The following is a 20300-nucleotide window of genomic DNA, read 5'->3' as shown; positions in this document are numbered from 1 at the left end:
GAGTGGTCTTCTAACCACTCTCCTAGCAGACTTAAAAAACTACACTTCCCAGGATTCTTTGGGGGAAGCCATGAGTGTTTAAAGAGGTGTGATACTGCTTTAGATGTATAGTGCAGCTAAGGCCTGTGTCAAGGCAAGCTGTCTTAGTTCTAGCAACTACAAGAAGTTACAAGAACAATGTAAGAAAGGGGAAAGTGAAATAAAACCATATTCCAGTCTCCCGTCTCTCCTAACTTCCCGGAGGTACCTATACATATGAATCTGCACGTGCAAATTGGCATCATGCGCCTTTAGGGGGGCAGGTCAAGATTGCTGAGCTTTTTGGGGGGTGGCAAGACCTCTTTTTAGGGGAGAAAGTCGCTCACCAGAAGATCACAGTGATAACTCCGTCTGCCACTTTTGCAATTGTGCATGAGTGAAGGATGGGGGGAGGGGCCAGATGTTCTCTCCCCCGCCAACCTGTAGAGGAAAAAGAGACCACGATTGACCGCTAGCTGTCGACCAGTCGATCACGGTCAGCCGGTTCGACATCCTGATATAAGCCCTTGGATCCTGGAACGTCCAATTTTTCAGTCCAGCACTCTGGCGCGAGTCAGCTGGCTCCCGCGAGAGCTCTGGACCAAAAAACGAGTGTCAGCGGGATGTTGGAAGGCATGCTATTACATGTTTAGCCTGGAGAAGAGGAGGTTAAGGGGTGATATGATAGCCATGTTCAAATATATAAAAGGATGTCACATAGAGGAGGGAGAAAGGTTGTTTTCTGCTGCTCCAGAGAAGCGGACACGGAGCAATGGATCCAAACTACAAGAAAGAAGATTCCACCTAAACATTAGGAAGAACTTCCTGACAGTAAGAGCTGTTCGACAGTGGAATTTGCTGCCAAGGAGTGTGGTGGAGTCTCCTACTTTGGAGGTCTTTAAGCAGAGGCTTGACAACCATATGTCAGGAGTGCTCTGATGGTGTTTCCTGCTTGGCAGGGGGTTGGACTCGATGGCCCTTGTGGTCTCTTCCAACTCTATGATTCTATGATTCTATGATTCTATGACAGCCTTTTTTAGAATGCTCTCCCCATGGAGGCTCGCCTGCTGCCTTCATTATACATCTTTAAGCGCCTGGCAAAAACCTTCCTCTTCAACCAGGCCTTTGGCTGATGTCCTTTTAAATGCATTTGTGGGAAGGAGGGTTATGGGTTTGTTTTTTTCTTGTTTTTCTTGTGTATTTTGTGTTTTTATGCTGTGAACCACCCTGATATCCTCAGATCAAGGGTGGTATACAAATTTAGTAAATAATAATAAAGAAATACCAGTGTACACCTGTGACGAGAGCCTTCCTTTCAGCAACGTGTAGTTGGCCTGTGTGTAGGGAAAAGGAAAGATCTGTGTGCGTAAGGGAATGACACCTGTTCCAGAGCGGGGAGCTGTTGTAGTCTATGTTTTGTCAGACTCCATTTCCTATTCCCTCTGACCATTGACCATGCTGGCCCCGGGGCTGATGGGGGCCCAACAAGATCTGGGAAGGGCCACAAGGTTAGCTAGCCCTGCTGCTATTCTCACCAGCGAAATGTTCGGAGGCTATATCTCCCTACGGTTTTTGTAGCAGGTGGTGTTCTTATTATTTCCAGATATCATAAACGCCTAGTCCCAGGAACACGTTTGGATCTGCAGCTCCCGACACACCCCGAAACACGCCCCAGGAGTCTGGTTTTACCTGCTGCCAGCTCACGCAAGGAGATGAAGCAATTTGGGCACTCCTGCTGTTTTCCCTAAGGAGTTTAGACCAGAAAATGCAGCTCTCCAACACAACATGGGACTCCGCTGGTCAGCGACTGGACTGGCTCAGGGGCTGAGAGAACGTAGCAGGTAGGTAGATCTGAATTTTGACTTCACAGGGAAGGAGGCAGAAGTATTCAGAGGGCAGAGGGCCCCATAGCTAATATCGCAGCCTTAGCAGAACTCCCAGACTTTGGCTGGTTCTCGGTTTTGCAGGACTCTGAGGAAGCCTCCCTTGTTGTGAAGGGGAGGGGTGTCGCTCCCGCTCATTATGGGACATCACAAATTAACCGGCAGCCATGTTTTCATCCCCCAAAGCCAGGTCTTCACTTCTGGCTGACATGATGGGATGTGTGTGTGTGTGTTTAGAAATATTTTGTTCTAGAAGACTTGTGGTGGGAGTTCTGCCGCTGTGGTTTCTTTGCAAGTGCTGCAGTGAAGCGGCTGCCTAAGTAGGTCACATCCACACAGTACATTAAAAGCTTTAAGAGGCACGGCATTCTCCCAAAGAATCCTGGGAGCTGTAGTATGTTAAGGGCGCCCTCAAAGACTCTCAGCACCCTTAGCAAACTACAGCTCCCAGAAATCTCTGAGGGAAGCCATGGCTCTTAAAGAGGTATAACGGGACACCATAAGTACAAAACGTGCCTCAGCAACGAATCCACAAAGTGGCCTAAGGAAACCCACTGTTCTCTAGCTTCCCTTCTCTGACAAATCTTAGCCAACCTTTCAGGGAAGTTGTAAAGGAGCCAGTAAGAGGTTTTTAAAATCATGAGGAATGTAGAGATATTTCCCCCCCTTCGTAATACTAGAATGGTGTGAAATGTGTTGGCAGTAGCCTCAGCCCAGGCTGGAGGAAAAAGAAAGAATTTCTTCACACTGTTCACAGTTTTATTATTAGCTTATTGAATTCACTGCCACAAGATGTGATGCTGGCTGCTAGCAGACTTCCACTTGCAACGCCGCTTCCCCCCACCCAGGGAAACCCGATCTTTAGTGCTCAATTGGAGCAAATGTCCCTCAGGTTTCCTCTGAGTTGATGTTTGCCCCGATTTAAAGCTAAAGAGTGGTTTTCCCTAGGAAAGGAGTGAAGAAAAGCGCTCAGACCCGTTTTTTCTAGGCACAGGACACACGGAAGTGGGGTGCGCCCTTAGTCGCTGCTTTCTTCCAGTGTTTTCAAACCTGGGTCTCCAGATGATGTTGGACTACGTCCCTAGCTAGCAGGACCACTGGTTAGGGATGATGGGAGTCGTAGTCCAACAACATGTGGGGACTCAAGTTTGAGAAACACGGCTTGAGAAATTGTGCCACATATTAATGCAGAGCAGGTCTGACAAGGACCAGTAGAAATGATAACTAAATGGAAATGCTGGGATCAGAAGTAAAAGTAAAGGTAAAGGGACCCCTGACCATTAGGTCCAGTCGTGACCGACTCTGGGGTTGCGGCGCTCATCTCGCTTTATCGGCCAAGGGAGCCGGCGTACAGCTTCCGGGTCACTTCTGGCGAACCAGAGTAGCGCACTGAAACACCACTTACCTTCCCGCAGGAGCGGTACCTATTTATCTACTTGCACTTTGACATGCTTTCAGGAGCCACGGAAGCAAGTCCCTACTCCGTGCTGCGCCGGTTTAGTGCAGCACGTGGGCACTTGCCAAGCGGGCAGCTCGGTTCGGGGGCAGCTCGGGGGCCGTTTAAATGACCCCTGTGGGCTGCTTGTGGCCCATGGGCCGCAGGTTGCCAACCCCTGGAATAATACATGACTATAGGACACCTTGGTGGCGCTGTGGGTTAAACCACAGAGCCTAGGACTTGCCGATCAGAAGGTCGGCGGTTCGAATCCCTGCAACGGGGTGAGCTTCCGTTGCTCGGTCCCTGCTCCTGTCAACCTAGCAGTTCGAAAGCACATCAAAAGTGCAAGTAGATAAATAGGTACTGCTCTGGCGGGAAGGTAAACGGCGTTTCCCTGTGCTGCTCTGGTTCGCCAGAAGTGGCTTAGTCATGCTGGCCACATGACCCGGAAGCTGTACGCCGGCTCCCTCGGCCGATAAAGCGAGATGAGCGCCGCAACCCCAGAGTCGGTCACGACTGGACCTAATGGTCAGGGGTCCCCTTTACCTTTACCTTATAGGACACCTTGGTCTGATTCAACAGGGTTCAGAACACTTGAAATGTGGAATTATTATTACTGTTCCTACTGCTACTATTGCTACACCTTCTTTATATCGCCTGTGCCGCCAACACCCCTGTGTCTGACTGTTCCTGCTTCCATGGCAGCTTTTCTGGCTGTTTTTCGCCATGCACCTGCCAGCTTCTCCCCTCCCACGCTTATTGAAAAGGGCCTGAAATTCAGAAGAACAAAGATCCCAGCAACGAGGGATCGGGAGAAAAGGGGCACGGCTTCGAAAGCAAAGGCACTAAAATGAAATTGGATGAGATCACTGGCTGGGAGGCCTTTGTTATCCCCTCAGGATTTATGGGTGGCAGGGACACCTATATATCCCCTGGGGTGTCACCCTCTGAATGAGGAGCCAGTGTCAGCAGAAACAGAAAAATAGAGAGACTGAGAAAGACAAACAAGGGCAGAGAAGGAAGGTCCTACAGGCTGAGGCTGCGGAGAGGAAGACAAAAGGGAACAAGGAGCTCCCAGCCCATGCCCAATAAATCTCAGTTATGGGAAGTCCTAAATGTGACCCCCCTCAGGGTAGCTTTCCCTGCTGTGAAGACTCTGAGCAACGGTTCGATTAAGCAGTTGTAGACCCTGGATGTACACATGTCCTTATGGAGAGCTCCTCTTTAAACAGCCGTTGTGTGTCGTTCATAATAATAATAATAATAATAGTAAAAAATTATTATTTATACCCTGCCCACTCTGGGCAGCTCCCAACAGAATATTAAAAACATGATAAAACATCAAACATTAAAAAACTTCCCTAAACAGGGCTGCCTTCAGGTCTCTTCTAAAAGTCAGATAGTTGTTTATTTCCTTGACATCTGATGGGAGGGCGTTCCACTGTGCCTGGAAAATCCCGTATTTTGGCTGCTGGTCCTTTATTCTCAAATCTGTAAGTTGACAGCTATGCTTATACTACACTGGAACAATAAGGTGCAAGAAGAAATCATAGGATCGTAGAGTTGGAAGGAATCCCGAGGGTCACCAATCCATTAAAACGCAGGAATCCTGCACACAGCCGTTTCCCAGTACGTTTCCGAGCACAATTCAAAGTGTTGGTGCTGACCTTTAAAGCCCTAAACAGCCTCAGCCCAGTATATCTGAAGGAGCGTCTCCTCCCCCATTGTTCTGCCCGGACACTAAGGTCCAGCTCCGAGGGCCTTCTGGCGGTTCCCTCACTGCAAGAGGCCAAGTTACAGGGAACCAGGCAGAGGGCTCCCTCGGCCTATAGAGCGAGATGAGCGCCACAACCTCAGAGTCGTCCATGACTGGACCTAACAGTCAGGGGTCCCTTTACCTTTATTATTCTATACAGTGCTTTTAAAATGTTTAGGGGTACTCTCATTTCGACTCAAGAAAATCACTATTTTATAGTTCAAATGGGGAAAATAAATACAGTAAATGGACAAAAGTACAAAGATTTACAAAATGTTTAGGGGTATGCGTACCCCTGTATCCCCCCAATTGATTCTATACATCAGTTGTATATATAATATTGCCTTGCTATTATTCTCTACTATTACTTTCCTTGAAAACTTAATGATGGTGATGATAATAATCACGCATGCACACAACACTCAGAGCATGTGCAGTTTCTCACTTTAATGGCACTTAAATCTTCGCGCCATCTAACCGACAGAAATGAAATGGGGTTTGCTTTGGCCACCCCAATGCTTAGCACATTTACTTAGGAATAAGCACCAATTTTGTTGCAAAAATCTATTTAAAGCAAAAAGTAATAAAGTAAGCATCTGTCATCATAGAAAAGCCCAGACGGCAACCCTGTGATGATAAAATCATTTTAAAAATGAGAAGGAAGGAAGGATGTTGTGGCGGTCTGCACCAGCACTTTGTTCCATTCTAATCTGATGCAATTATATAACTTCAAATCTGCACGGCTACTTTTGTTTGGGTACGGACTGTTCCTCATTAATTCTGCCCCCTCTCCAGTGCACTGCCTCTCTGCAAAATGTCTGCCCACGGGGCAGCGTGAAAAGCATCTCTCCATGTGTCCTTGCTGTTTGAACTTGGTGCATGGATTGTATGGCCAATAAGGCAATCTTGGCAAGGCCAGACCATCAGGTAGAGGTGACTTGCTTCTTCAGTTTATTTATAATATCCCCTCTTCCAAACAGTGCAAGGCAGCGTACGTGCTCACATACGCACTGTTTTATCCTCACAACAGCCCAGGGGAGGTTATCCTCAGAGATGGTAGCCAGCCTAAGGTCACCCAGTAATCTGGGGTGGGGAGCCAGAAGCCTCATCAGCCCTGGTCATTTGCCATGCTGGCTGCAGAGTCCAACAGAATCCGAAGGGCCACAAGTTCCCCACCCCTGCAGTTAGTTTTTTTGGTGGTTGTGAAGTTTATAGAGGTATTTTCGTAGGATCATAGAACTGGAAGGGACCACAAGGGTCATCTAGTCCAACCCCCTGCAATACAGGGATCTTTCTGCCCAACGTGGGTCTTGAACCCACAACCCTGAGATTAAGTGTCTGGTGCTCTATTAATAATAATAATTTATTATTTGTACCCCGCCCATCTGGCTGGGTTTCCCCAGCCACTCTGGGCGGCCTCCAACAAAGATTAAAAATACATTAAAATGTCACACATTAAAAACTTCCCTAAACAGGGCTGCCTTCAGATGTCTTTTAAAAGTAGGATAGTTGCTTATTTCCTTGACATCTGATGGGAGGGCGTTCCACAGGGCGGGCACCAGTAGAAGGCCCTCTGCCTGGTTCCCTGTAACTTGGCTTCTCGCAGCGAGGGAACCGCCAGAAGGCCCTCAGTGCTGGACCTCAGTGTTCGGGCAGAACGATGGGGGTGGAGACGCTCCTTCAGATATACTGGGCTGAGGCCATTTAGGGCTTTAAAGGTCAGCACCAACATTTTGAATTGTGCTCAGAAACATACTGGGAGCCAATGTAGGTCTTTCAAGACCGGTGTTATGTGGTCTCGGCGGCCGCCCCCCGTCACCAGTCTAGCTGCCGCATTCTGGATTAGTTGCAGTTTCCGGGTCACTTTTAAAGGTAGCCCCACGTAGAGCGCATTGCAGTAGTCCAAGCGGGAGATAACTACAGCATGCACCACTCTGGTGAGACAGTCTGTGGGCAGGTAGGGTCTCTGCCTGCGTACCAGATGGAGCTGGTAGACAGCTGCCCTGGACACAGAATTGACCTGCGCCTCCATGGACAGCTGTGAGTCCAAAAAGACTCCCAGGCTGCGCACCTGGTCCTTCAGGGGCAGTTACCCCATTCAGGACCAGGGAGTCCTCCACACCAGCCCTTCCCCTATGGAATGCTCAAAGCCTAACCACTGCACCATTTGGGGCCTCTATCATTCTCTAGAGACAATGGAAAGCGCCTTTGGTGTCAAAGTCAAACAGCTGTGTTAGCAGCACTGAAGTGACCTCTCCGGCGCGCAAACCTGGACAGTGTGCATGGAGGTCCTGGGCTGCCCAGACATCCCTTGCCGATGGTCCAAAGGAAAGCAGAGAAAAGCATTTGACACCAGCTTGGCTGCAGGAGTTGCCGGAAGGAGGCACAGAAGGCGCCATCCAAACACCTGAGAAGCTCCACTCTGGATATCTTCTCCCAAAACTTTCCACAAGTTTTAGGATCAGACAGTGGCGTAGCGTGGGTTGTCAGCACCCGGGGCAAGGCAAGTAATTTGTGCCCCCTAACCTGTGGATTTGCGCCCCCTAACCCTAACCCCCAGATGTTGCGCCCGGTGCGGCCGGCCCCCCCTGCACCCCCCACGCTACGCTACTGGGATCAGAGTTTTCCTTCTCCTAGATGGGCTACCTTCCCAGGTTGACGAGCCCCATCTGCCCCTATCACTCTACCACACTTTTTCTGCCTCAGGCGTCAAAATGTCTTGGGATTCTCTGGCTCTCACTACGAAGGAGAGATGGCAATCTCTGGGTGTTTTAGACCCAGGACAACTGTGGTTTTGATACGGAAGGGGGGGGCATGTCTTCTTCACCTCCTTCTTCGCTACAATATATCCATTTATTTCCAATTGTCAATGTCAAAAGGGACTAAAATCTATAAAATTCATAGAAAATCAACGTGCCAATTTGCTCAATTTCTCTAGGACCCCATGACACCTCCCCTGTCCTCCATAATCCCTCAAGCAAGGTGTCAAGACCCTAATCCAGTCAAATCGCTCTGCCAAGCCCTTCCTCCCAGCGATGCCAGGTGACAGACTATGCATACATGGACCATTGTCTTCTCAGGATGTGCTTATCTGCGCATATCTCCAGCTCTGCATATTCCCCCCTCCCTCCTCCATATCTCCAGCTCTGCATATTCCCCCCTCCCTCCTCCATATCTCCAGCTCTGCATATTCCCCCTCCCTCCTCCATATCTCCAGCTCTGCATATTCCCCCTCCCTCCTCCATATCTCCAGCTCTGCATATTCCCCCTCCCTCCTCCATATGTTAATCTGTGTAGCCCAACCTCTTCTTAATGTATTCATGATGTAACTGGGATGTATTTTGCACTGTATTCTGGGATATGGAAGGAAATTTCAAAAGTTCATGTCACCCCTTTCTCGCTGTTCAATCTCGCCTTGAACCTGTTGCGCAATAAACTTGGATCTTCTGTAGTTTGCTCCTGCGTCCGGCTGAGCTCATTTTCTTCCGCAGGGACCCACGGACTTAGTCTGACGAGCTGGGTGGCAGAGTAACCCCGCACCCAGATTTTTCCGTAACAGGTTTTAACACAAAAATCAGCACCTTTTCTAGCCGGAAAAGGAAACGCAAATGCTGGAGGACTGGTGTGATGTGCTCTGCATGACACACCCATCCAACAAACCCTCAACTTCCTTTCAGCCCTGCAAGCCTGAACTCCGATGTGATAGCTACTGGCTAATGATTAATTTCCTTGCCTTGCTCTGCACTTTCTGCACAGGGTAGGGTAGACGTCTGAGGAAGTGCAAGAGAAGAAAAGTAAAAAGCTAGCAAAAGCACCACTAGCCCACTTCCTTATTTGTCGCGTTCTTCTCACCACAAAACTACTGCGGCGGGCAGAGGACGATACGTTTTCTTCTTGCTTGTCTGAGGAGCCTGTCATGGCTTATCAGCTGTTGGAACCAAAGTTCATATGTTGTTATCAATGGCAAGTTGTGTCACAGACACATGATGGCCGGGAAATGGGATTGAAGCAAGAACAAGAGCAATTTCCGTAAAAGAAGGAATGAAAGTGAGAGAAAGCCCGGATGGTGAAGTCTATGGAGCTAGATTTCCCACCTAACCTGAGGTCCTCGCTCGCTTCTGATCTGCCTTTGACTTCCGCTGGTGAGCTAAAATTCCTGCAGTTGCTGCGGACATTCAGCCGAAGATGTCAGAAACCTCAAGCCTGTAATACCTCCAGATAAAGAGAGGTAAAAGACACTGGGAGAGTGGAGTAGGGAGATGAGGTTAAATGCTGGTGATTGTGGTGGTAGCCATAAAAGTGTTTTGTTATCTGTTGGTTAGCCGGCAGACTGGAAAACCTCCTCAGTCTGGCCTGCTTTCCCCCCCCCCCAAAAAAAAGAATAACTGCTCAGAAAAAATACAGGGTGGCTCATAGGAATAGGCTGACGTTAGCCCTATGGCAAAGTTCAATGCCATGTTCTGAAAATCTCCCCCTGTTAATTTCTGCACATCAAGCATTTGTTGAAGGCCAGGGTTGGGGCATGAGCTATGCTTACTCAGTGGTGGGGAAAGCACACTCAGAAGCATTGAAAAGAGATTAAACTGAGATATGGTTATGACAGCCTGAAATGGTGTCCTCAGACAGTGTTTCTACATTTACTTTTGGAAGATCTTCTGTGCTTCTAAAAAAAGAAGGATACTGTAAACAGAAATTCAACAGGTACAGCTTCTTCATCACTGCATTTCCATTCTAGGAAATTCGCATCCGCTGAATTTCTGCCTGTCATGCAACTATTAAAGGCACAAGAAATCAGACAGAACAAAATATAGGCATGCTTCCCTATTCCTTCCTTGGCAATTTAGACAGTCAGTTTTTTCCCCTTTTATTATTTGCTGAGTTATTTTTATTCTGCTTTTAAAAGCAAACCCCTTGCAAGACAGCTACAATATAAGAGTTAAGATTAAGAACATCACAACAAAATAAATATAATTAAGAATCCACAAAACAGCGTCATGTTAAAGCAGAAAGAACCAGCGCCAGCATTTTTTTAAATGGCAGAAAAAAAGGTTTTAGACTTTGCATTTATTTATTAAGACTACTTTATTAGAGAAAGAACTTTTGCAGAATGGGACTTAGTTGTGGGTAGGCATTGCTGAAGGATCTTGGCCATGTGAATAATAATGCTATATTAATTTATAATACTATATCAAATTCCACTTGTATATAAATGAGCTGGGTGGTTTTTAGTATGAAGAAATACTTGCTAAGGAGAGGTGTGTTGCTATGATGCCTTTGAAAAGCCATTGGAGGGGGTGGTATGTGTAACTTTCATTTCTTGATCTAAATGGAATTTTACCAATTTCCTCAAAAACTGGAAATGAAAGTGACCAGGTTGTTTTCGGCTTTAGTTCAGCACCTTATCTAGCAAAGTCTCTGGGCACCTTCCATAGAAACACAAGGTAAAACTGAAAAGGGTCCCTTCCAAATTTGCTGTGACACTTTGGGCAGATCTATCTACAGGACAGGGGACGCGGGTGGCACTGTGGGTAAAACCTCAGTGCCTAGGACTTGCCGATCGCATGTTCGGCGGTTCGAATCCCCGCGGCAGGGTGAGCTCCCGTCTTTCGGTCCCAGCTACTGGCCACCTAGCAGTTCGAAAGCACCCCTAAGTGCAAGTAGATAAATAGGTACCGCTTTATAGCGGGAAGGTAAATGGCGTTTCCGTGCGCTGCGCTGGTGTTGGCTCGCCAGAGCAGCTTCGTCACGCTGGCCACGTGACCCAGAAGTGTCTGCGGACAGCACTGGCTCCTGGCCTCTTAAGCGAGATGAGCACACAACCCCAGAGTCAGACACGACTGGCCCATATGGGCAGGGGTACCTTTACCTTTACCCTATCTACAGGACAATCTCAAAATGGTTTCAAAGCCCATGTTCCTCCACTGAAATTGGCTGCCTTCTGTAGCTGCTTTTCATTTTTGAAAAAATGTTGGGAGACTGTTCACATGTCCCAAATATTGTTGTTGTTGTTGTTTAGTCGTTTAGTTGTGTCCGACTCTCCGTGACCCCGTGGACCAGAGCACGCCAGGCACTCCTGTCTTCCACTGCCTCCCACAGTTTGGTCAAACTCATGCTGGTAGCTTCAAGAACACTGTCCAACCATCTCGTCCTCTGTCGTCCCCTTCTCCTTGTGCCCCCAATCTTTCCAACATCAGGGTCTTTTCCAGGGAGTCTTTTCTGCTCATGAGGTGGCCAAAGTATTGGATCCTCAGCTTCACGATCTGTCCTTCCAGTGAGCACTCAGGGCTGATTTCCTTCGGAATGGAGAGGTTTGATCTTCTTGCAGTCCATGGGACTCTCCAGAGTCTCCTCCAGCACCATAATTCAAAAGCATCAATTCTTTGGCGATCAGCCTTCTTTATGATCCAGCTCTCACTTCCATACATCACTACTGGGAAAACCATGGCTTTTACTATACAGGCCTTTGTTGGCAAGGTGATGTCTTTGCTTTTTAAGATGCTGTCTAGGTTTGTCATTGCTTTTCTCCCAAGAAGCAGGCGTCTTTTAATTTCGTGGCTGCTGTCACCATCTGCAGTGATCATGGAGCCCAAGAAAGTAAAATCTCTCACTGCCTCCTTTTCTTCCCCTTCTATTTGCCAGGAGGTGGTCCCAAATATAGCACCTGATTTTGCCCTAAGAAAAAGGCTAAGAACAGGGATGAGATCTCCAGATTGCGATGGACTCCAGTTCTCATCCAGTCTGGTCACTGGTCAGATAGCATGGGAGTCGTAGACCAGTGACACCTTGCGACACTGTTCTAACCACTGTCATAGGAAACTGCCTTATACTGACGTTTGGTCCATCTATCTCAGTATTGTTGATATGGACGTGCAGTGGTTCTTCAGGGTCAGGCAAGGGTCCTACCTTGAGATTCCAGGGATTAAAGGACCTTCTGTAAGCAGAACAGATGCTCTTCCACTGAGCCTTTCTGGTAAAGGTGCAAGTCCTAGTTGCCTGGCCATTGGCACTTTGACTGACAGCCTAATTTAATTTCAAACTGGATGTATCCACCAGGACTACCGTGGGTCTGGAACCCTAAGCACCCATAATTCCAGCTCCCAGCATTCCCTCATAAGAGGGGATAGTTATTATAATTAGTGTTGAGGCTATGCTCACCGGAAAACAAAAGCAACATAACCAGGCTGATTTGGGGGTATTCTCTCTCGCCTCCCCTAAGAGCTCGTCCACATTTACCTTTTGCCTTCTGCTTTCTACTTAGAGGTCCTCCCTTTTCCAAGCATATAATCATCATCATCATTATTTTGTGTCCCCACTTTCCCCAGGAAAACCTGCTCTTTAACGCTGAATCGGAACAAACTGCAATTTGTGTTTTCTGTGGATTGCAAGGCGCTTTAAAGAGCGGGTTTTTGTGGGGAGAGTGGCAGCGCAAAAAAAAATTACTTTAATTTTTAAAAATGCAAATCCCTAAACTACACACACACACACACACACACACACACACACACACACACTTGGACACAGACCAGAAAAATATGGATCTGTGCCTAGAAATTGCAGCGGAAAATTGGTGTGGACGGGCCCTAAGATCTACTGCTGCTTCTGTTATGCTTTGAAAGATTCTCTCTGTTTTCCCACACATAAATTAATGTCTGAAGTGTGTCAGTGGGCAGAAAACCACAGAAACTACTTTCCTAACTGGATAGGGGAGTAGTTTTTCTAGTCACAGAAGTAGCCGCTGCCATTTTTGATGTGCCCCCGTTACAGCTGTGAGCTATTAATTACAGGGATTTACTTGTAAAGTTTAAGAAAGACGTCAGCTAATTTTATTTGGGGACCAAAGGGTAAAAGCATAAGTAGAACAGGAAGAATGACAAGCACTTAGAGCAGACCGACTGCTCTCTGCTACCTTCCAATGTTGTTGTTGACATCCGTCTGTCTCAGGAGACAATTGAGGAGTGCATCTTTGTAGGGTGAAGTCAAACCATTGGAGAGCGCCTGCTGTACCTGTAGAGACTGATACAGGAGAGACATGTTTTGTTGCAACTGGGGCAGAGGAAGGTGTCCAGTTGTGCTGTTGCAGATGTACCATGGCATTTCTTCTCTCTGCACTCCTCCTAGCCATCATTCCTCCTCTGGTCACTGCTGTGGATACGCAATCTGACTGTCTTCAGGCTTTGCAGTCATCTGCAAGGGATTCCTACTGGGTGGGGTTAATGTTCCCAGTCTTCATGTCACATTTGCAGACATTTTTATAATACAGAGTTGGTCTGCCAACAGGCCTGGTGCCTGAAGCCAGATCCCCATAGAGCATGGGTTGGCAAACTAAGGTCCGCTGGCCAGATCAGGCCCAATTGCCTTCTGGATCCGGCCCATGGACGGTCCGGGAATCACCGCGTGGATCACCAGCACACGCATTCTTTCCCTCTCCCCCACACACACGGCGGCGGCGCCTCCTCCTTCCCTCCTCCTGGCTTCTCCCTGCCCTGCCTAGAGGAGGAAGGGGGCTGGGCTTTGTTGGTGCCAGCAGCAACAGCAGCGCTTGAACGGCTGCCATTTTAAGCAGCCTCTCTCCAGATCATATTCTCTAGGAAGGCCCAACAGACAGGAAGTTTATAGAGCCGTTCCACACTCCACAATAGTCAGTTAACATTTGCACAGAATCTTTCATGCAGCACAGTCCTATACATATCTACTCAGAGAATTGGTTTCACTGAGTTCAATGCGGCTTGCTCCTAGGTAGATGGGCATAGGATTGCAATCTGCCCTCTCTACCACCTGTGCATTTTCTCAGATAATCCGAAAAGGTTCTCCACTCTTCCACAAACATTTAGTCTTTTTGGTCTCCTATTTTAAAACTATTGGACTATATGGAGGTGGTGAAATTGACGGCAAAAATAATAACTTTAAGCATATTGGATTACCTGCATTTAGCTTCTGGATGTTCTTTATTGCTTCATCCTCTGCCACCCTGCGCACTCTTTGCGTTTCTCAAAAATTTTGGTTACATGCCTAGAATGCAGTTCCTTACAGTGACAAGCAGTGGAGGAAATGAGGCGATTCCTGTTCCATTAATAGTTGCAAGTAAGAGGGGATTCCTTTAGCTGCAGTTTGTCAGGGCAGACAAACTGAGAAAAACCTGTGCCTTCCCAAATTCTGTGCTACGATTAAAAGCGCAGTAGCCCTAGCCTCTCTTCCACCTGACCACCCTAGAACAGGGGCATGAAAATGTGCCCACAGAGCTGTGAGATCACACGGAGGCTTCTTTTCCCCACGACCATCAGCAAAAATAAAGGATGCAGAGGCGTTGGCTGACAAAAGTTGGTGCAGAGGTTCAGCCCTGTAGAGGCTTGCTGGGATGCAGAACCTCTGCAGGAGTCGGGGTACCAATTAAAATAGGCCGTCCCAGGAAGCTAAAGGTTCCAGATGGTTTCTGGATGACTCCTGGGAATTTTCGTCTCACCTGGGATACTGTCAAAGCCATGGTGGACCTCTGGAATGGGGAAATGTCTCAGGCTCACTGAATGGGTGCGCTTGTTTCATCAGTTTCATCAGTAGCCAGGAGCGCTTTTGCATCAGCTGCACTCCTTTCTGAAAGTGACGCATGCTTTAGTTACATCTTATTTGTAATATGGAGAAAGTCTCCGGGAGTTAAACCCTGAGGAAATATCGGTACATGCTGCCTTGCAGGACATCTTCTGGAGAAGAAAAGGCTAAGACTTAATTGCTTTGCTTTCCTTTGGACCCCATCAGCTGAGAAGAGGGTCTTGTTGTCTGGGCAGCCCAGGACTTCAAGACACACTGCCCAGGCGTGCCCCCGGGGAGGTCACTAAGTGGTTTAGCTTCACCCCTGGGGGTGCACTCCATTTACTCTTGAGATAGATGGATGTCAAGTCTGGGGCTGGATTTAGGTTTGATGAGGCCCTAAGCTACTGAAGGTAATGGGGCCCCTTATATGTCCAGCTGTCCTTTGTCAACAACAAATTGTCACTGTTTTTTGTGTTGAATATATGCTATATGGTAATTTATGGACCTAATAGGTCCATACACAATACAAAACAAAATACTGTTGCTGTATGTAGTCTTTATTTTATTTGCTTTTTTATCTTATATTTTGGAAATGTATATCCAGGTTGGCTTTTTCCTTTAAATTTTTGGGGGCCCTAAGCTATAGCTTGTTTAGCTTATACGTAAATCCAGCACTGGTGCCAACAACAATAGCAACATCAGCTCCGCAGGCTTAGCTTTGAATAGTGTTTGGAAACTTCAGCTAGCAGCCAAACTATTGACCAGAGCTGATTATAAAGGAGATGTGACTCCCTTGTTACCTCTTTGTTACTACAGCTTCACTGGCTACCAGTCTGTTACTGGACACAATTCAGAGTTTTGGTTCTGACCCGCAAAGCCTTACACAGCTTGGGAGCAAGTGATCAGACGGACCGCATTCTCCCATATGAGCCAACCTAGAATTGTTGTTTTTAAAATGTTTTATTGATTTCAGTACATAACAGAACAAAACAAATACAAGAAAGAAATCATAGCCCCCAACCCCACCCAAGGCAAAGTCCATCTTTCAATCGTCCATGTTTTCCATATCCGTTCTGGAAAATATCTGTTATCTCAAGGTGTCTCTCCATTGGCATTCATGTGTGGAGGCTGGTTGTGTTCTTTTGTGGTTGCATATGTTAAAAAACTGTACGAAACTACATCTGAGTGGGCAGTCTAAGTGTTTATATGTGCAGTCAATTGTTCCATGCATGCTAAAAGCTAAAGCTGTTGGTACCACACCTGGTTTCTAATTTATTGGAGGCAGGGGCTTTCCAGAACTTTGCAGTTGTCAGTCCTGCAGCACTAACTATGAATAAGAGCAATTTCCTATGAAGTAATCCAAGTTCTTCTCTGGAAGAGAGCCAGTGTGGTGTAGTGGTTAAGAGCGGTAGTATCGTAATCTGGGGAACCGGGTTCGCTTCCCCGCTCCTCCACCTGCAGCTGCTGGGTGACCTTGGGCCAGTCACACTTCTCTGAAGTCTCTCAGCCCCACTCACCTCACAGAGTGTTTGTTGTGGGGGAGGAAGGGAAAGGAGAATGTTAGCTGCTTTGAGACTCCTTAAGGGGAGTGAAAGGTGGGATATCAAATCCAAACTCTTCTTCTTCTTCTATATAGGGAAAGAAGAGCCATTTGAGGTTTCATAGGAATTTGTTGGGCTGTCATCATGCTAGCTCTTCAAAGACTACCTTCCAGAATGATAGGAAGAATTGAGCTCCATTCCACATGTGGACATACGTTCCTGTCTCCCCACATCCCCTCCAGCACACGGCAGAGTTAGATGAAGCTATTTGACTTAGGCTGTGGGGTGGCATCTGTGTAGGATTTTCAACTATTTTTCTCCGATACTCGCAGAAATCAGTTTGAATGTTGTTGGGTTGTGGGGGGGGGGGGGTTTGCACCAAATTGTAACCCATTAAGCAGTATTGATTTTTCGCCTAGATCTTTTCCCCATAATTGATTTAGGGTATGACACAGATTCCCATGTTTCTAGTTTTTAATTAATGTTTTGTGATTAACAGAGATTTGTTGGAACACAACATGCGAGGAGCGTTTGAAAGGGCTCCTGTGTTTTGGAGACAATGTATTTGTACCCTGTGATTGTAACTTCCTCACTGCCTCAAGGAAGGGCCTGCCAAATCAACACCTGGTGGAGAATAACGATAAAAAGGAAAAGGATATCTACTAATCTAAGTGCACGGTCAAGTAGGGGAAGTCTATCCAGTAAGATAAGAGATCAAAAACCATAACAATGCTCGATATCAGGCTAGGGCAGCTGCCCCAAGCTTGGATTTCCACAATGAAGTGTGCCATTTCTTTCTATTTTTAAAAGTCTAGTATTTTAATTGTTATGTATTCAGTGGTCTGTGTTTGCCTGAGCTTGAGTCCGGACTAAGGATTCTGAGCTCCTGTGTTCCGATTTGATACATGATGTCCAATCACAGAACATTTCAGGATTTGGGCCTCTGCCATTGGCCCTTGAACTCTGAGTCGTGATTCGCAGCTTGGGAGTTTAGACAGCCAATCACGTTAGGAGTGGGAGTCGCCCAGGCTTTCAGGAATGTATATAAGCAATTGCTTTCCCTGTTTCCCAGTTATGTAGTTCAGTCAAGGTTCTTGCTGTTATCGCTGTGTCTTGCCTCGTGGGAACTCACCTGCACTTCATTAATGGTTTACTTGCTATTTTCTCCCACTTCAACACAAGCTTAATTCAGACACCCAGACACAGCCAATGAATCTTACCTCTTTCTATCAAGAGAGAGAGCAGAATCGGAAGTCATAGTCTGAAGTGAAACTGCAGGCTGTGGTTTGTGCATGCAGTGTTGACATGCTCTCTGAATTGAGCCAAGATTTATGAAAAAAAAGTCAAAGGAATTCATTATCTGATAGTTCAACCCCACCCAAAGACTCTTGAGGATGTTATGTGGTATTCTCGGTGATGGCAACACCCTATTATCAGAACCTGGAGAAGCAGAAAGAGTCTGCCATCACTCCTGCCATGGGTTTTTCCTGATGGGTAAAGAGAGGTAGGGACAAGGTTAAGTACTCCCTCCTCTGTGTAGTTAGATATTAAATTAGCTGATAAATAGCAGAGAGGAAAATCTGGAGAAACCTTGTGCACATTCTGAATATTTTCATAACAACATGCTGTATCTATCTACCTGTTGCCGTTTCCTTTCTCCTTATGTGCATTTCTCTCTCACCCCTGTGACTGAATTCCTCACTTTTCTTGATGTGAGTATGCTACAGTTAAAAACTATATTTTTCATTCTCTTCCAGACTCATCATTCTGTATGGTCATGAATGGCGCCGACCTTCCCGTCTCTGACAGTTCCTGGGGCTTGGAGGCTTAAGTAGGAATGCTGGGAAGAGAACCATCTAGCAGCGGCACCTGCTAGAAATGAAATAAAGAAATGATCACCAACTTGAGAATTGCGCACCCTTTCCTTTGAAGGAGATTGTCTCCAAGCACCCTGAACGGCAGGACTGAGGCCCTCAGATGCTTCACAGGCATGTCATCGGCCAATGTCACCCCGATCGTGATTTGCAAGGACCACAGTGCCAACCACCGGCTGCACCTGATCGGCTACAGCCTGATCTTCACTGCAGGTTTGCTGCTCAATGTGGCCGCTATCTGGATCTTCTTGAACTACCTGAAACTCAAGTCGGTGGTGAGCATCTACATGCTTAACTTGGCTGCGAGCGACCTCCTGTTCACCATTTCTTTGCCCTTCCGTATCTCCTACTATTCCATGGAGCAGTGGCCCTTTAAAGAATTCCTCTGCCAGGTCTCGGGCTCTGTCTTCCAAATCAACATGTACGGTAGCTGCCTCTTCCTGATGTGCATCAACTTGGACCGCTACGTGGCAATTGTCCACCCCCTTCGCTGGCGCCACCTCCGGCGACCCAGACTGGCTCGGATTGTTTGTCTTGTGGTATGGGTGCTTATCCTGGTAGGCTCTATTCCCGTGGCTTATGTCCACAAATCCACTTCCTGTGTCAAAGACAGGACGACCATCACTCTTTGCTTTGAGAACTTCAGCGAGGGCCTGTGGCAGAAAGAGCTGCTGCCCTTGATCATCCTGGCGGAGATCCTTGGCTTTCTTCTGCCCCTGACCTCCGTTTCCTACTGCTCGGTCCGAATTTTCCAGAAACTGTGCCAGGCTGGTGGGATGCAGAGCCTGCGCCAACGGAAGACGCTTCGCATGCTAGTGGTCAACCTGGTCATCTTCATTATCTGCTTTGTGCCCTACAATGTCGTTCTGGCAGCGTATGGGCTGATAAAAGCCCAACTGATCAAGACCGACGTGCAAATGAAGGATTCGGTACGGCAGGCCCTGGTCATCACGGTGATATTGGCCAGTATGAACTGCACTCTGGACCCCCTGATCTATTACTTCAACACAGAGGGCTTCCGAAACACTTTTAATAAACTGAGGAGGGCGCAAGCTTGGGACTCTGAAATGGGAACACTTCAGAATCGAGTAACGGAAAGTAAGTCCTACCAGGCAACAAGTGCCAAGCGAGGATTCCCGGTCCAAACGTTAATCCTCCCCTACGAGGGCTTGCCATTTGTACCCCCTAAAATATTTTTGAACAGCCCAATTGAAGATTCGGAAATATAAGCACGGGCGGGGGGCCTTTCCGACTGGTGACTACTGCAAGAAGTGCTTGCTAGGAATTTCTGAATGATAAACAGAGGGGCAGGGGATGCAATGAAACAAAACTGTAAAGGGGGATGTTCAGAGACGGTTTCAGACCTGTAGGGAGTATGTTTACATGACCACAGTAATCTGTTTCTACACCCTAGGCATTGTCTTCTTCTTTAGCGATCACTCGTAGCCAAGTAAGATTGTCTTCCATAAACATGGTTTTAACCGTGGGTCCGTAACTGACTGGGGAGGCCAATTTTGGATCCACATGTCTGGGCAAGAGTTGATCATTGTGCCTTCCTCTTAGCACATTTCTCCCTTTCATCCTGAGTTTGAGCATCTTCAAAGCCCACAACACCTTTGGTAAAGGCTGTTCTCCAACTGGAGCGCTCGCAGGCCAGTGTTTCCCAGTTGTTGGTGTTTATACGACATTTTTTAGATTTGCCTTGAGACAGTCTTTAAACCTCTTTTGTTGACCACCAGCATTAAGCTTTCCATTTTTAAGTTCGGAATAGAGTAGTTGCTTTGGAAGACGATAATCAGGTATCCGTACAACACGACCAGTCCAAAGAAGTTGACGTTGAAGAATCTTTGCTTCAACACTGACATTAGTTCGCTTGTCTTCCTAAGTGATGTGTAAAAATTTTCAGAGACACTGTCGCTGGAATATTTCGAGGAGCTGGAGATGGCATTTATAAGTGGTCCACAAGCCTACAGTAAGGTTGGCAGTACAACAGCTTTGTAAACAAGCATTTTTGTTTCCCTGTGAAAGTCCCAGTCCTCAAACATTCTGCACTTCAATTGGGAGAAAGCTGCACTCGCAGAGCTCAGGCGATGGTGACCTAGGCATTGTACATCATGTACAACCCAAGAAACAGGCCCTGTGGTGAACTAAACACACAGCAACGTAAAGTGGATTGGATGCATCTCACATGTATTTTGTGTTGTTCTCACCCACATGGCATCCCACACTATCCCCCATTCTCACTTGGATTTCCCCAATCCATAA

The 20300-nt window shown here is 47.1% G+C and overlaps 1 protein-coding gene across 3 annotated transcripts; it reads left to right on the top strand.

Annotated features, from left to right (window-relative positions):
- The first annotated feature begins 1700 nt into the window (after window positions 1-1700).
- LPAR5 (lysophosphatidic acid receptor 5) lies at window positions 1701-19890 on the top strand. Of its 3 annotated transcripts, none has more exons than XM_081176803.1 (2): window positions 1701-1859; window positions 17919-19890. In XM_081176803.1, exon 2 carries the CDS (start codon window positions 18152-18154, stop codon window positions 19262-19264), a length of 1113 nt encoding a protein of 370 aa, XP_081032929.1. In that variant the 5' UTR covers window positions 1701-1859; window positions 17919-18151; the 3' UTR covers window positions 19265-19890. The 3 variants fall into 3 exon arrangements, with proteins under 3 accessions (XP_081032929.1, XP_081032931.1, XP_081032930.1); XM_081176805.1 differs by lacking the exon at window positions 1701-1859 and adding an exon at window positions 8937-9237; XM_081176804.1 differs by lacking the exon at window positions 1701-1859 and adding an exon at window positions 8937-9323.
- Window positions 19891-20300: the final 410 nt, after the last annotated feature.

This window comes from Podarcis bocagei, assembly GCF_964188305.1.
Source record: "Podarcis bocagei genome assembly, chromosome: 17".
Taxonomy (NCBI): Eukaryota; Metazoa; Chordata; class Lepidosauria; order Squamata; family Lacertidae; genus Podarcis; species Podarcis bocagei.
This window is presented reverse-complemented; position numbering and strand designations above follow the sequence as displayed.

What these genes read in the sequence shown, in the direction of transcription:
- LPAR5 (XM_081176803.1), top strand. Translation starts at nt 18,152, where the DNA reads ATGTCATCGGCCAATGTCACCCCGATCGTGATTTGCAAGGACCACAGT.